Source organism: Bos javanicus, chromosome 26 (genome assembly GCF_032452875.1).
Source record: "Bos javanicus breed banteng chromosome 26, ARS-OSU_banteng_1.0, whole genome shotgun sequence".
NCBI lineage: Eukaryota > Metazoa > Chordata > Mammalia > Artiodactyla > Bovidae > Bos > Bos javanicus.
Genome location: NC_083893.1, coordinates 24,796,281 through 24,811,785, shown reverse-complemented (window position 1 = coordinate 24,811,785; position 15,505 = coordinate 24,796,281). Strand labels below are relative to the sequence as shown.

Sequence of the window (15,505 nt, the reverse complement as noted above, 5' to 3'; positions counted from 1 at the left end):
TAAATCATGAGGATTTTAATATATTGTTCCATGTTTCTAAATGTCTTCTACAGTAGCAGCGAGAGAACAAGCTATGTTCTATCATGAGGTACGGCCCTGCAATGCAAGCAACTGAGGCTCAGGTGAAACCTGACATCCATTAAGACAGTGTATCACCACCCTGGCAACATACTGGACTCACCTGGGGAACTATGACAACATGCCTTTACCTGGACCAACCCCCAAAGGAGTTCTGCTTTACCTGGTCTAGCACGAGGCTTGGGTTTCATAGATTTTTAAAGTTCTGCTGGTAATTCTATTGGAGAAGGAAATGGCAACCCACTCCAATGTTCTTGCCTGGAGAATCCCAGGGACAGGGGAGCCTGGTGGGCTGCCATCTATGGGGTCTCACAGAGTCAGACATGACTGAAGTGACTTAGCAGCAGCAGCAGCAGCAGCAGCAGCTGGTAATTCTAATGTGCAGCCAGTACTGAAAAATACTGAATTAGGAGTGATCATTTGTCTCATGTTCCACAACTACACAGGTGACTGAAAAAGTCCCGAAGAACTAGCTCTGGCTCAAATACACTTCTCAAATCTCTAGTTAACAGATGACCATAGTCTAAACCATCCACCGGCTGCCAGTCTATTGAACAAGAAGTTTTGTTGGGAGGCAGAGCAGAGGCAAGCACTCAGGTTGACACGGGCAAGAAGGATATTATTATCTGTCCTCGTCTGCTGCAAGTGTGCAGATTACTAATGCCAAGCCATCTCTTTTACTTAATTGCTTCATTTAAACCAATAATACAACTTCCCCTCATTAGCAAGACAAACCATTAGAATTAACTGCATGATGCTCACTCAACAGGGAGCTCAGAAAAAGCTGCTGAGAATTAAAAGCATATTTTTAACACTACTATTTTCTAAAGTGTCATCCGCAGAGAAGGGAAAGGGTATTGGGAACTGTGATTGATGATTTCTTTTGCATCAGACTCTGTGTTAGGCACGTTACATTTTCGTGTTTAACAAATTTAAAGCTCAAATATGTTGTGATCTGCCCAAGATCACACAGCTTGTAGGTGGCAAGTCTGAGATTGGAATTCATGCCCGCTTGCCTCCAATATCTTTATTAAGTTTATTAAATTCCTTTATAAGGAATTCCTAGGTGGCTCAAGGGTAAAGAATCCGCCTGCCAATGCAGGAGAAGCAGAAAATTAGAGTTCTATCTCTGGGTTGGAGAGATCCCCTGGAGGAGGAAATGGCAACCCACTTTAGTATTCTTGCCTCGAAAATCCCATGGACAGAAGAACCTGGCGGTTTACAGTCCATGGGGTTGCAAAGAGTCAAACACAACTGAGCGACTGAACATGCACCTCCCACTATATAGATAAAATCTAATATCAACAAACTGAGAATGGATAGAATTTGGTGCTTTGCATATGTAATAAAAATAACACATGGCTGGCAAGTTTGTGTTAATCACTCAGTCGTGTCCAACTCTTTGGGATCCCATGGACAGTAGCTCACCAGGCTCTCCTGTCCATGGAATTCTCCAGGCAAGAATACTGGAGTGGGTTGCCATTCATTTCTCCAGGGGATCTCCCAGACCCAGGGATCGAACCCAGGTCTCTTGCATTGAAGGCAGATTCTTTACCAACTAAGCCACCAGGCAAGTTTAGTTATGGTCCTGGAGATCATTCAACAGCATCTTAGAGTAAATCCAATTGCCTCCAAAATGTTAATGGTGGTATCTCTGGATAGGAGACTTATCAGTGATTTTCTAATCCCTTCTTTACATTTTTTCTGCATGCCCCATATTTTCTACAATGAATTTGTATTACTTTCATCATCTGAAATATGAACAACTCTTTAAAAAAGAGAGTATTGATCTATTGATGGTGGCAACTTCCCTTGTTATTCCCGAACGTATTCACTGCATCTAAATATCAAAACTATCTAATTCGATTAATTTAAAAAGCAGATCCAGACTGTGTCCTTGTCCCAAGGTGGCCAAGGATAGTGTTCATCTACAAGTCTGCGGAGGATAAGATAGTTACTAAGAAAACACCAGACCTATTATTTGGTTTCCTGCAATTGCCCATATAAAACATGGTGATGTTTTCCCAAAGGGAAAGCAGAGCTTGTATAATGTAAGATTTAAAGCAAGAAGAAGGCGCACTAAGCCCAAGTGAAAGCTTCAGAAGATAAATCAAGAGTGAGATGTAAAATTTGGCTGCCTTCTAAGGAAACAGAGTTTTCAAATAGTGATAAAATTAAAATTTCCCCCTCTTTTCATTCTTTGTGTAATTCCAAGAAAAAGATGTGCAAATGTTACCGGGATTCAATTTAAATATTGATGTTCTATCTCTTGCATACTGCCTTATTAAAGAAATTCCAAAGAGCTCATTGGGGGACTTTTTTTCTGAATTGTAACTACTTTGTGGTTATGATTTAACTGAAATTTCTTTCACTAAATCCAGAATAAAGTTTTCAAAAAACACTTTTGCACTTGCTTACGTTCCCCGGAAAGGAAATGAATTCATTTTTTGTGACATAGAATGGACACGATGTAGATTATGGGTTATGGAAAAGTTGTTCTTATTATTTGCTAATCATTTCAACATAAAAAATTATTTTATGCAACCAGAAAAAGACTTTCAATGGCTGGGACTACCCCAATGGTCCAGTGGTTAAAACTCAGGGGACCAGTGCAGGGGACCCAGATTTGATCGCTGGTCAAGGAACTAGATTCCACGTGCTGTAACTAAGACCTGGCGAAGCCAAATAAATCTTTTTTAAAAAAAGACCTTCAGTGACCAATAGGAGGAACATAAGGTCCTTAGGAGGTCCCCATAGGCTGCTAGGCTCTCACCTCCGAGGGGGTCTTCCGTTACCTGAGTTCATCGACATTGGCCACACTCCTGGCAAGAATCCCTTTCTCCCGGCGAAGCTTCTTGATCTCAAGTTTGAGGATTCTCATGTCCTCCAACCTCTGGTTATACTGGCTCTCGCCTTTATTCAGCACAGACTGCTGAATCTTGATCTTCTCATAGAGCAAAGCCAACTCATCATTGCGCCGAACTAGCTGCGACCCAAGGATATCTCTCTCACTGATGACCTAGAAAGGTAGGGCAGGGCATGGCCACTGGGGGACAAAACATCCCACATTTCATTACAGTAGCAGCATTCAGAGAATCAGTGAACGCCCATCCAATGCCCTCATGTGCTAGGCACTCAGTAGGTAAGGCACTGAAAATAGCCTGCTAGACAGCCAATACTGGACTCCTCCCACAAGAGTTGGCAGTCTTGTTGAAAAGAGTACAACAAATTATATTATTAATAATAATACTCCATGGCCCATGGGTTTTTTCCAACATGTTATTGTATGTGTTTAAATCTGAACATCTTTGGGGTGGGCAAGCTCTTGCCAAGTTCTACCACTCCTTACTGTCTTGTACCACACGCTTCCCTGGTGGCGCAGATGGTAAAGAATCTGCCTGCAATGCAGGAGACCTGGGTTCAACTCCTGGGTCAGGAAGATCCCCTAGAGAAGTGACTGACTACCCACTCTGGTACTCTTGCCTGGAGAATTCCATGGGGAGAGCTCTGGCAGGCTATAGTCCATGGAGTCGCAAAGAGTCGGACATGACTGTGTGACTAACACTTTCACTTCCACTGTCTTGCACAAGCCAATGTCTCTTTTTTTTAACCTGCTAGATCTCTGAAAGCATTTAAGTTTCTAACCCCCAAAATTATGTAATTATTCATTGTAATTATATGCAACAATGATATTATGCTAGAATGTAAACCCCCTGAGGGCAGGGTAACTTATTTTCTTGTTGGTCAGTATATCCCCAGAGCTTAAAGGAGTGGGTGACACACAGGAAGTGCTTGTAAATAGGAGCAGAATAAATGAATGGATATTTCATAATTAATCAACAGGAAGTGGGCCTCTGGGGCTGTTCTGAGAGACTCAATGGAAGAGCTCAGAAAAGAATGAGGTTTTGTGAGGAGCTGAATCAAACAATTGTGTCTGCTGATAGAATCTGCAGGTCTGGGGACGTGTGGTCTCTTCCTACCTGGTCCAATTCCTTCTTCTGTCTCAGCCTCTCCCCATCAGCCTCTGCTATAATTCGCAGGAGTTTTCTCTCCTCGGCTTCCTGCTTTTCAATGAAGTGTTTGGTCTCCAGGGCTTGTTGTCTCAGCTTCTGCAGCTCGGCCTGACGAGTGAAAGACACAGGCCAGTTTCACTCTGTAACAGCACAAACCAGGTCGACAGGGCCCAGATAGATGGATAGTGTGCTTCTTATACTTCCCTGCGATGTCTCCTTTAGCATGGTTTGATCACCCTCGCAAGCAAAGAAAGCTTAACACACACACGTATACACGCACACACACACACACACACACAAGGCCTGTAAAGAAACAACAATGCATATTACGGTGATCATGTTTATTCTATGAGTTGTGCCCTTGAGGGATTTCCACCATTTTTCTATATCAGTATAGCAGGACCCTCATTGGTATTCAACAGCAGTTCTCTTACCAGATAAACATGAGGAGAATCCACAAATAGTACAGAGAAGGATGTGGGGGGTGAGCATGGTGGAGGAGGGACTGGGCGGAGGTATATCTGTATGTATCAGCTCCTATAACAATCCTAATATCATCAGCATATCAACTGCAGAGATAAAGTCTATTATAAGCAAAATGTGAATTAATAAAGATAACAACCAAACGACTGTCTTATAAAACATCCTGATGGAACAGAAGAGATGTTATAGTATAAAAAGATATATAGATCCTACTCCTAAGACGATTCCAATCTAGATAAGAAGATGAGATATACAAGTATTATGCAAATATTAACAAGTCCAGGCAATAATGTTTCAGGATTTTTTTTGTCACACAGAGAGTGAATTGATGCCACAGGAGGTCAGAGGACTGCAGCACTTAGGAAGGCTTCCTGGAAGAACTCAGATCTTGAGGTTCTTGAGGCTACATGGAAATCCTAAGAGAAGCAAGGAAAGGATGCTTTGACTGGTAAGTTTCAGAAGGAAAATTCCTCTCATCACAGGACACATTTGCTCCAAATCCTTAAGTATATTTGTGGCTTACAACACCTCTTGCATGATATTAAGTATTGTGCCTAGCTACTCTTGTCCCAATTTCACAAATGCAATTAGAGACAAAGAAGAGCAAATCAACCTGCTCAAGGTCACACAGCTAATAAGAAGCAAAGTTGAGATTCCAGCCTAGAGTTTTTCATTCCAGAGTTTCTGTTCCCTTTGCTATCACCATACAATAGTTTCAAGTCAAATACAGAAGATGAGTAAGACCTGAGGGATTTACCACCCACTGGAGATGACAAATATAACCAACCACCCTACAGTGTAGAGATGCTCTCCACTGTGAAGAAGGACATGGGAGTACAAGATGGAGTTCCTATTTCTTCCTGGGGATTAGAGAGAAAAACAAGTCTGGGCATTGGAAGTTGACAGTTATTTCTAAAAGGGAGATGTGTGTGCTGGGGGAGAGCAGTCAGTGGTCAGACTCACGTGAACAGAGGCATGCAAACTATAAAGCACCTGGTGTGTTTACCAGATGGCAAAACACCCAATGTGGCTGAGTTGGAGTACTAGGTAGGGGACAGCAGGAAGTAAGCCTGGAAAAAGAGCTGAGACAACCTGAGAAGGGCCTCGTACGCCATGGGCCGTGGAGAGTATGCCCTTGGGAGCCAGAGAGTTAATCATATTAGAGGAAAAAAGAATACAGCTTCGAGGTTCCACGCCCATACAAGGACAGGTGGTATCACAGCCAGGTCAGCACAAGAAGGAAAGACGGAGGAAGAAATCTGCTTTTCACCCACACCTGAAATCACAAGGGAGAGGACAAGACAATATTAAGCCTCCAACTTTTCAATGGCCTGCAGGTCAACATGTGAAAATGAAAAAGTAGTAACTTTTTCCTTCAAGGAAGAGTTGGGTTCCCCCACCTCCACCCACCCAGAAATGTCACAAAAGGGATGACAGAAAACCAAATATTTGCAAGTGAATGCCTATGAACCAACCCAACTCTAGTTGCTACCTGCCTCTAATCCATGAAGACCAAGAGTCATTAATTCCATAGCTCAAATTTATCCAAACAGTACAAGATGCCACACACCTAGCAATAGACCTGTAATGTCACAAACTAAATGCAGCTAGCTACCATAAAACACAGGGTTTCCTTTATGACATTTTGTTTGCTCATTCATGAAATATATGTTGGTCCAGGGATAAGCAAAGGGAAACACTTAGTGAGAAAAGATCTGGTCTGGTATTGTATTTACTACTTTGGGGGATTGCCTGTTAGGAAAGAGAGTCAAGAACCAGCCTTTCTATTTCTATAATCATTTAAGGTGACAGCGAAGACAGCAATAAAATACCTGTTTGGCTCATGCTTTCTTTAATAAAACTTTTATTTTCCCAGATGTGCAGCATTCACTTCCCTGTTCCTAAGTGCCGAGAGCTGATCAGAATCCATCAGCAGAACAAAATGAAACCACTGTGTTATTAAAATGCAATCAATGGTGTGTAAAAGTATCTGTCTGAAATGTAAAACCATTCGTGTGTTTGGCATTGCTTGGTGCTTTTTCTCCTAATATATCAAAATTCTGAGTGGTCTCCTTATGTCATAAATTTATGGGCTGTAAACAAGATGTGGCGTTAGACGTTGGCAGCAAATGTTAACATCAACAAAATACCGTAGGTCTAATGCATCTAGCAGTTGTAAATCTGAGCTGTCTCATCCAGGAAAGATGGTAACAACTACCGTGCACCCAAAAGCTCATCAAGCAACATTCTAGATGGGACCCGAGGCATAAAGTCGTAATGCGATGGCAGGACGTGCTCTTCAGTCACCACCTCTACAATTACACACTTTTGTGATAGGTGTTCATGGCGTATGTATCACCCAGTCTGGCTGCGGGCATAAATCATATCTCAAGAACCATACTTGGGAACTTCTCCGGTGGTCCAGTGGTTAAGAATCAGCCTGCCAACGCAGGGGACACAGGTTTGACCCCTGCTGGGAAGATTCCACATGCTGCAGGGCAACTAAGCCTGTGGGCAGCAACTGTTGAGGACGTGTTCTAGAGCCCGGGGGCCATAGCTACGGAAGCCCCGCACCCCAGAGCCTATGCTCAATAAGAGAAGCCACTGCAGTAAGAAGCCTTGGCCCCACAATGAAGAGTAGCCCCGCGCACAGCAACCGGAGGGTAGCCCCTGCTCGCTACAACTAGACAAAGCCCTGTGCGGCAAGAAGACCCAGTGCAGCCAAAAATAAACAAATAAAATTTTTTAAAAAAGAAGCATACTTGAGGGAGTTTGACCCCTTCATACGGGATCCCAACATTCACTGGGTTTCACAGAGATCATCTGTTTATATCCTGCAAAATAAATAGGACCATCTGAAGTCTTCTAACCATGAGAATAACTAGGCTTTCTCTCTCTCTCTCTCCCCCTCCCTCCAACAGTTCCCATCCATGTTGCTCTAGAGAGTCCACTGAGTATAAGGTTACGGTGCCCTGAAGCCAGTTGCTAATGTGACGCTGAGCTCTGGACACAGAGAATTTGCTGCTGAATTATTCACCAAGAATCAAAGTGCTGTCAGATTGATGTGGGATGATGGGGTGGTGATGAACAGAATCGAGAGCTTGTTAGGACTGGAAGGCAGACACTCCACATGAGATGGCCCCTTTAGTGCTGATGAAATAAGACGGGGACAGAATGGGCAGATGAACACAGATGCAGCAACATCTACAAGGAACCATTGACATCCTGTCATAACTATCATGTGCTGATAATGTCTAGAATCCTGAGGAGTCTGTAGAGCCTGGCAGCAACTGAAAAAGAAACACGGAAGAAGCAAGACTTTTCTATCAGGGGCGGGGGGGCGGGGGGGCGGTGATGAATGAGGATGGGGATGATCTCTTACGGACAATTGTTTGTCGTGGGCTTGGAGAAGCGATAAATTGGGTTGTCCTGTCAAAAAGCATCTCATGGTCTACCAAACAGGCTAGGGCTTGCCCTTCTGGGAGGGATTATGTACCAACGTAGCTTTGTATAACTCACTATAATAAGCTACATGTTTCTCATGGAGTAAAGTTACTAAAAAAAAACAATCTGCCCTTTCCTCCAGGGTTTTGGTTTGCAAAGCTCAGATGCATGAAATTCAGAGACCTCTGTAAATGTGATTCATCTTTGAGGCTAAAAAAGTTAAGAGGCTGAAACTCAACATTTGAGCTGTCATATTTTTCTAAAGGATGTCAAATGGGCTTAATGATAGGCCAAAATTATCCAGTCAAAGCACCATTGCAAGTCACCGTTGGATAACCTCAAATAATAAATCAAGGAGGCAGCCTTTTTCTCTGTTCCTAATTCTTGCCTTAATGGGAAAAGCTGAGGAAAAGGCATCCTAGTTTCACAGTAAGTCCAAAGCAATCAGCTTCCTGTAATCGATGACACAAAGCTATCCAGACCTAGGATTCACCATTTGGAGCAGACTTTCTAGAACAGAAGCCCTTTAATCATCTCCCTTAGTCACCAGCTGCCAAGTCTGCTTGCACAGGACCAAAGAAACAGAAACTTCATTTTATTATGATTAAAATAATATAAAGTTTATGATTTAAACCTTATTTTATTATAAACTTTATTTCTTTATTTTATTATGATGCTTCTTTGGAGCTATATGTATAGACGTCTAATGATGGAGGGTGTAATTGAAACAAATATTAACCAAAGTCCAACTAAGGAATCAGGAATAATCCCTTTTTGCATAGGACATTGCTTATTCTAAAGCAGGACTTCGTCTTCCTTGGACCCCATTATGCAGCAATAATTAATCTTTTGAAAAGAGCATTCCTTGGAAAGTAAGAGATGAGGATCAGTGTCACCCTCTGAAAGGGAGAGATGATGTACCAAATCCAGTTACACTGAAGCCTTGCTAAGGCCTCCATGAGGCCTATGAGTGAAGCAGTGTTTGCAATAAGATTCTTCTGATTCAGCCAATGATAAATAAACACCACCCACCATAGATTTCCAGGGTGGAACAAACAACCTCCTACAAAACTATTAATATGCTTCCAAACAAGGAGAATAAGGGCAAAGATGCAAGGTATTTTCAAATTTTAGAATATATAGTTATGTTTCTTTACATCTAAATAAATTTTAGTACAGAATTTTCTGTTTTTTTCTATCATGAGCTAGAGTGAGGAGATGAAAGTCTTAGGTAAATATATCAATTGCCATATCTTTATTGTAAAGCACTTTCACTACATTTTAATTTCTCTCCATCCTCATGTGCCTTAACTTAATTTAATGTAGTAGTCTATTTCCATGAAGACCTATCATTAAGTTGACAAAACCTATTGTTAAACTGAGAGTGCATATTTCAGTCTACAGCATCATAGAATCAAGGAAATTTGACATTAAATCTGTCCAATGCTACATATTCATTTTCAAGATAGGAACTATCTTTGAAGATAATCATGTGCAGAAATTCAGTCTTTCACTGGCTATAGAAGTTTCTGCAAATGGCTCATAAACATACACATTTAAAAAAATAAAAGGGGCACCATTCTCTTAGAAGTTTCTTTTTAAATTCTTTGGTCAAATGGATTAGAAGGGAAATTTATAGGATTGGCTAGGAAATTCATTAGGTTTAAAGAATATGTATAGTAAAAAGTATTTAATTCAAAGTTTTGATATGGTATGATTATTTGGCATATATTTGGGGGATGAGTCTTTATATTAGTAGACCTAGAATGTTCTAAATTTGTAGATTTAAAAGGATATATCTAAGTAATGTGTGAAGACAAAGGTGGTTCCCTAGAGGAGTGGTTGCAAAGTTCTTAGACTCACAGAAGTAAGGTGATCCATGAACCCAGTTGAGGGCCAAACAAGTAAGGACAAAGTCTGACACCTGGTAGACAACGATGTTGCGGGCAGAAACAGCATGTGCACATGAAGTAAATAAGTATCAGGGCAGCGGCACAAAGGATTCTGCCAGCATTGTCTCATAGAAGCCCCGGGGAGGAGCGTGGGAGGGTTGAGTGCAAACAGAAGGCTGGACTTGAGTTGTAAATGCAAAGAGAGCCTGAAAGTTCCAGGACTTCCTGGGCACTGCTGACCTGCTAGGTTCTCTTCCACTGAGGCCATGATAACCAGCACAGGTAATCTAGGAGCTCAGCACCTCCACTGGCCCCTTCCCGTTCTAGCTGGGAGCACTCCCTGCAGGGAAGACTGACCTCCAGGTGGTGGAGTGCATCCCCCTGGTGCTTTGGTTCTCCCTGCCCCCACCACCCCTGGCTATCCTCACTGAGCACAGAGCCTGGCCCCAGTGGGTCTAATGGACAGACAACTGGTCCACCGCCTTTATTGTAAGGTCTGTACCTTCAACGTTTCCTTCTCCTTTTCTATGCGCTGCTGCTCCAGATGTAGTTTCACAAGTGCCGACTCCTTAGCTGAGATTTCTTCTTTCAATTGATCTACCTGATGGGTCATAATCTTTAATTTTCTCTTCATTTCCGTTATTTCATCCTAACAAAATGAAAGGAGATGTGTTTGAAAGTGAACTAAATAGACATCATCCACTATGGAAGCTCAACGCATAGTCAAGAGCTTTTAAGGGAGATTCATTTAAAACAAGGATTTCCTGATCAATTATAACTGGGTATCTTTGTATCTTGTGCCCATAGACCTCAAAGTATTTCATAGCATTAACTCTCCAAATATTTTCATGAGATAGATGTAAAAATACATAATGAATATGCCATACACATACACACATGCACACACTTTACTCCTCACTGTAAGAGACAATTTGGAATCACAACAAACATTTTTAACTAAAAAATTACAAAGCAAAACTCTGCACTTAAATGACAAGAGTATGCTGCTCCCCTCTGAGTCATGATAGCTATTAGCAGTTTTAAAAATGAGAAGCAGGAGAATGGCAATTCTACAAAATAATTAAAACTGGGGCCTCAATCTTCACATCTGATCAAGTTGTGTCATTTCCATTTCAAACAATCTGACAGTTCTGCATAAACTGATCTTTTCTTTCAGGTGAATTCCCCGATTTCTTTCTCAATCTATTGTAAATTCTGCTATTAGAATAACAGAAACTGCTTTAAACCCAGCATGGGAAGGGACAAAATGTAAAGACATAAATATATTCTTTTACCTGAGCCTCAACCAGATTTTTACTATACAGATTCCTATCTGACCTCACAGCCTCATACAGGTTCTGTTGCTGTTTTAATTTAGTCTCTGATTCAGCGATTTTTTTCCTATAGTCAAAAATCTGCATTTCACGGACTTTTATGTCTTCCATGTTCATGAGGACCTGGAGGAGAAAGAAGTAATAAAGATGGTTAAATAGCCCATCTGTGGTTATTGGTTCAGGACAAACAGATTTTGCATCTCAGGGTAGCGAGCAGAAATGCCAGCAATCAGAAAATCTGACAGTGGCTATAATCGTTGTGGTATGACACAGAAGTTCAGCCCAGCTGATTAGGGGCAAACATATACTTTATCTACAGCACCGTTCTGCTAAAGCATGAAGGCTTAGCACAGTTATTCTGTGATCACAAAACAGAACAGAAAATAAATTCTTTCAATTCTGAAAACCTCTCTTGCCCACCCCAACCCCAAAAAAGGAAAGGAATAAAAAAAAGCACAAGCTTAAACAGATCTTAACACAAAGCACTAGGAAGGGTAAGAGATAGATTAGCTGTTTGGCCACAGTCGTGGCTTTATAAGGTTAACCACAAGAAAGAAAAGTGACCTCTGACATTGATAGTAATCATAACTCTATCTTTACCAATGTCAAACTCACTCCCATCAGGGAAATCCAAAAGACTTCATAAAAACATGTGTTCTACTGTGTGCAAAACACTTTGAGGCAAGATGAGATGCAGAAGTACCTGCCTCTTTTTTGCAAGTATGGAAAACCAAGGCCCAGAATTCCACCGTGAGCCAATGCTTCTCGACAAGCAATCCACACAGTAGAAATGACATCATCATGACTCTTAGCTGCAATGACCACGGAAATTGATTTTCTAAGGACAATCTTCTAAAATTCCTTAAGAAAAAAAATTTTGCAAGGAAAACTGGTTGAATGAATAGAGCTTATACTTTAACAGCTAGAACACACCAGGAGAAAATTCTTAAGAATATTTCACTGCATTTCAGTGGAATTCTCTTAATTAATGACTGCAGTTGAAGGAAATAAACAGAGGAACATGACAGAGAAAGAAGGAAGGGGATGCACTTGAAATAACACGGCCAGGGAAGCTTCCTTGAAAGAACAGATTTACCTAGAACCTAAAGGTCAAAAAGGATCTCTTTGTCATGGTGATATTATAATCAGGTTTTGGATACCTGTGAGCATCATGTTCCCGATCCCCAGTCATTGCAGAAGCGAATCCTTTTACTCTACTTGTAGAATTAGTATTCCAGAAAATATATTCTAAGAAACCCTCTTCTAATGTTTCCCCAACAGAGTTAATGATGGCTGGTGCTTAATATATGTCCCTTTATATCTTTAAATAGTGAAAGAAATGTTAGTCGCTCAGTCATGTCCAACTCTTTGTGACCCCATGGACCAGAGCCCACCAGGCTCCTCTGTCCATGGAATTCTCCAGGCAATGTTACTGGAGTGGGTTGCCATTCTCTTCTCCAGGGGAATCATCCCAAGATTGAACCCAGGTCTCCCGCATTGCAGGCACATTCTTTACCATTTGAATCACCAGTGAAATCCAATATCTTTCAAAGTTTTCTTAGATTTATATTTAAGGAAGGATGGAATCAAATTTTAACAAATGTCTTTTTAGCATATATTATTTTGCACTACACTATCAGTTCTATTGATCTGATATACTTAGTAACAAATGTCTTCTTTTACAAGTATTCTGATTTTATTTCTTTATTCATAGTCCCATATGCCATAATTCTAAATAAGTGCATAAATGGGAAATAAACATTTATTTTCTTTTTCTTAGCTTCCCTGGTGGCTCAGACAGTAAAGCATCTGCCTGTGATGCAGGAGACCTGGGTTCGATTCCTGGGTTGGGAAGATTCCCTGGAGAAGGAAATGGCAACCCACTCCAGTACTATTGCCTGGAAAATCCCATGGACAAAGGAGCCTGGTAGGCTGCACTCTGTGGGGTCGCAAAGAGTCAGACATGACTAAGCGACTTCACTTCTCTTTCTTATTTACTTGAACCTTCTTCTCCCTTCCACCCACATCAGTCCCTCATTGACATAGAAAGAAACCAGGTTAATGATCCAGTATGTGTTCTTCCATATTTTTCTTTGAATTCTGCATATTCTATTTAAGTCTACTAATGTCATTATCGTAATAATAGCTAATATTTCTCAGGTACTTTCTATATACAAGGATTTTACAGGTATTAACTCATTTAATCTTCACAAAAATCCTCATAGATGTGCATTATCATATCCCAATTTTACAAATAAGGAAACTGAAGTCAAAAGAAGTAATGTTGTTCACAGCTAGCCAACTAGTGAATATACAGGTTCAGGGCTTTGTTTTCCTTTTGCTTTCTGAATTTGGTCATTATTTTTCAGCAAAGTGGGATCCTCTTATATATTTTTATGCACCTTGCTTTTTATACTTTGTGGGAATTCTCCAGTGCAGGTGAACCCCTCCCCTCTGACAGGCATTCATTGGTTTCCATTTTTTTGCCAGTTTGAACCATGTTACAATAAACATTTTATACATGTGTTCTTATGCACCTGTTCTCTTACTTCTGTTGGGATGGATTCCCAGAAGAGGAGTATGTGGCTCAAAAGACATATATATCTTTAACTTTAATAGATACTGCTACATTGCTTTCCGGAGAAGGCAATGGCACACCACTCCAATACTTTTGCCTGGAAAATCCCATGGGCGGAGGAGCGTGGTGGGCTGCAGTCCATGGGGTCTCGAAGAGTCGGACACGACTGAGCGACTTCACTTCCACTTTTCACTTTCATGCCTTGGAGAAGGAAATGGCAACCCATTCCAGTGTTCTTGCCTGGAGAATCCCAGGGACGGGGGAGCCTGGTGGGCTGCCGTCTGTGGGGTTGCACAGAGTCAGACACAACTGAAGTGACTTAGCAGTAGCAGATTGCTTTCAAAAATGGCTGTAACATTTTACATTTTCATACCCCCAGCAATAGCTTTCTTAATAGAAAACTATCCTTGTGGTTTCAGGATAAATCCTCTTTGGTCATACTGGATGATTCTTTTAATGTACTGTTGAATTTGGTTTGCTAGAATTTCATTTAGGACCCTACATACATATTTATAAGCGACCTAAGTCTACAGTTTCCTTTTTGGTTCTGTTTTAATATCAAGATTTCTGCTAGTGAGAAATCATTTCATAAAGTGAGCTGAGTACCCTTTTGTTCATTCATTCAACCACTCGCCTACTTATTCATTCACTCACTGAGCATGCACTGAGGGCCCATCTATGGCAGGCACTATAAAAGCACCAGTGATGTATAGAAAAATAAGATGCATTCCCTACCCTCAAATTCACTCCTACTGAGTGGCTCCACTGTAAAATGATAATCAAGGAATGGATACAACCAATAATCTGAGATATGCACAGGGTGTTATGCGAGAATTCAACACTGGGAGGATAATAGGGTGGCCATAAACATCTTATCTAAGAAGTTAATATTTGGTATTTACATAATTTGTGAGAACTACCTCTTCCTTCTTGTTCCTAGATCATCCCACCCAAGGACCCATTCATCCCCAAGCTTTCTCCAAGGCCTGGAGTTTTTGTTCACTATCACAGCAGAAGGCATGGGTTAGGTCAGTAAAGTAATGCCAATCAATATTACCCCTAAGACCAACACAACACTGTAAAGCAATTATCCTCCAATAAAAAATAAATTAATAAAAGAGAAAAATAAATGAAATACAGAAATTCCAACAGAAAAAAAATACCCCCAAGAATATATAATACATTTTTCTAAATTCATATACAGAAAAAAAATTTTACATAGCCTGGGAATTATCTGATTCTTAAAAGTTTGAAGGAACCCAATTCTAAAATAATTAGACCCCCAGTGACAACACTGGAGCTAATTCTCTCTCAGATGTTTCGGTGGCTTCCATGGTTATTAATCTTTCTATGGTTTCTACTTCTCCTTGAGTCAAGCCTTGATGTGTGTACATATTTTCAAGAAAAATATCTATTTTAAGCAATCTTTTACATTTATGCAACCAGAGTTGCACAAAGTACTTTTTTATATTCATTCATTCATTTATTTGGCTGCACCGGGTCTTAGTTGCAGCACGTGGATCCTCAATGCTTAAGGCGGCATATGGGCTCTTGAGTTGTAGCATGCAAGGTCTTTTATTTGCAGCATGTGGGATCTAGTTCCTTGAAGTGAAGTGAAGTCACTCAGTCGTGTCCGACTCTTGGTGACTCCATGGACTGTAGCCCACCAGGCTCCTCCATCCA

General features: G+C 40.9%; 1 protein-coding gene across 1 annotated transcript in view; it reads right to left on the bottom strand.

Annotated features, from left to right (window-relative positions):
- Positions 1–15,505, bottom strand: part of CFAP58 (cilia and flagella associated protein 58) — a 110,138-nt gene that overhangs the window by 53,831 nt on the left and 40,802 nt on the right. The window contains exons 10-13 of the mRNA XM_061403390.1: positions 11,206–11,367; positions 10,413–10,559; positions 4,059–4,199; positions 2,874–3,097 (exon numbers count right to left, since the gene is read on the bottom strand). Of these exons, the coding sequence (XP_061259374.1) occupies positions 2,874–3,097; positions 4,059–4,199; positions 10,413–10,559; positions 11,206–11,367 (674 nt within the window). The remainder of the gene's footprint in view (positions 1–2,873; positions 3,098–4,058; positions 4,200–10,412; positions 10,560–11,205; positions 11,368–15,505) is intronic.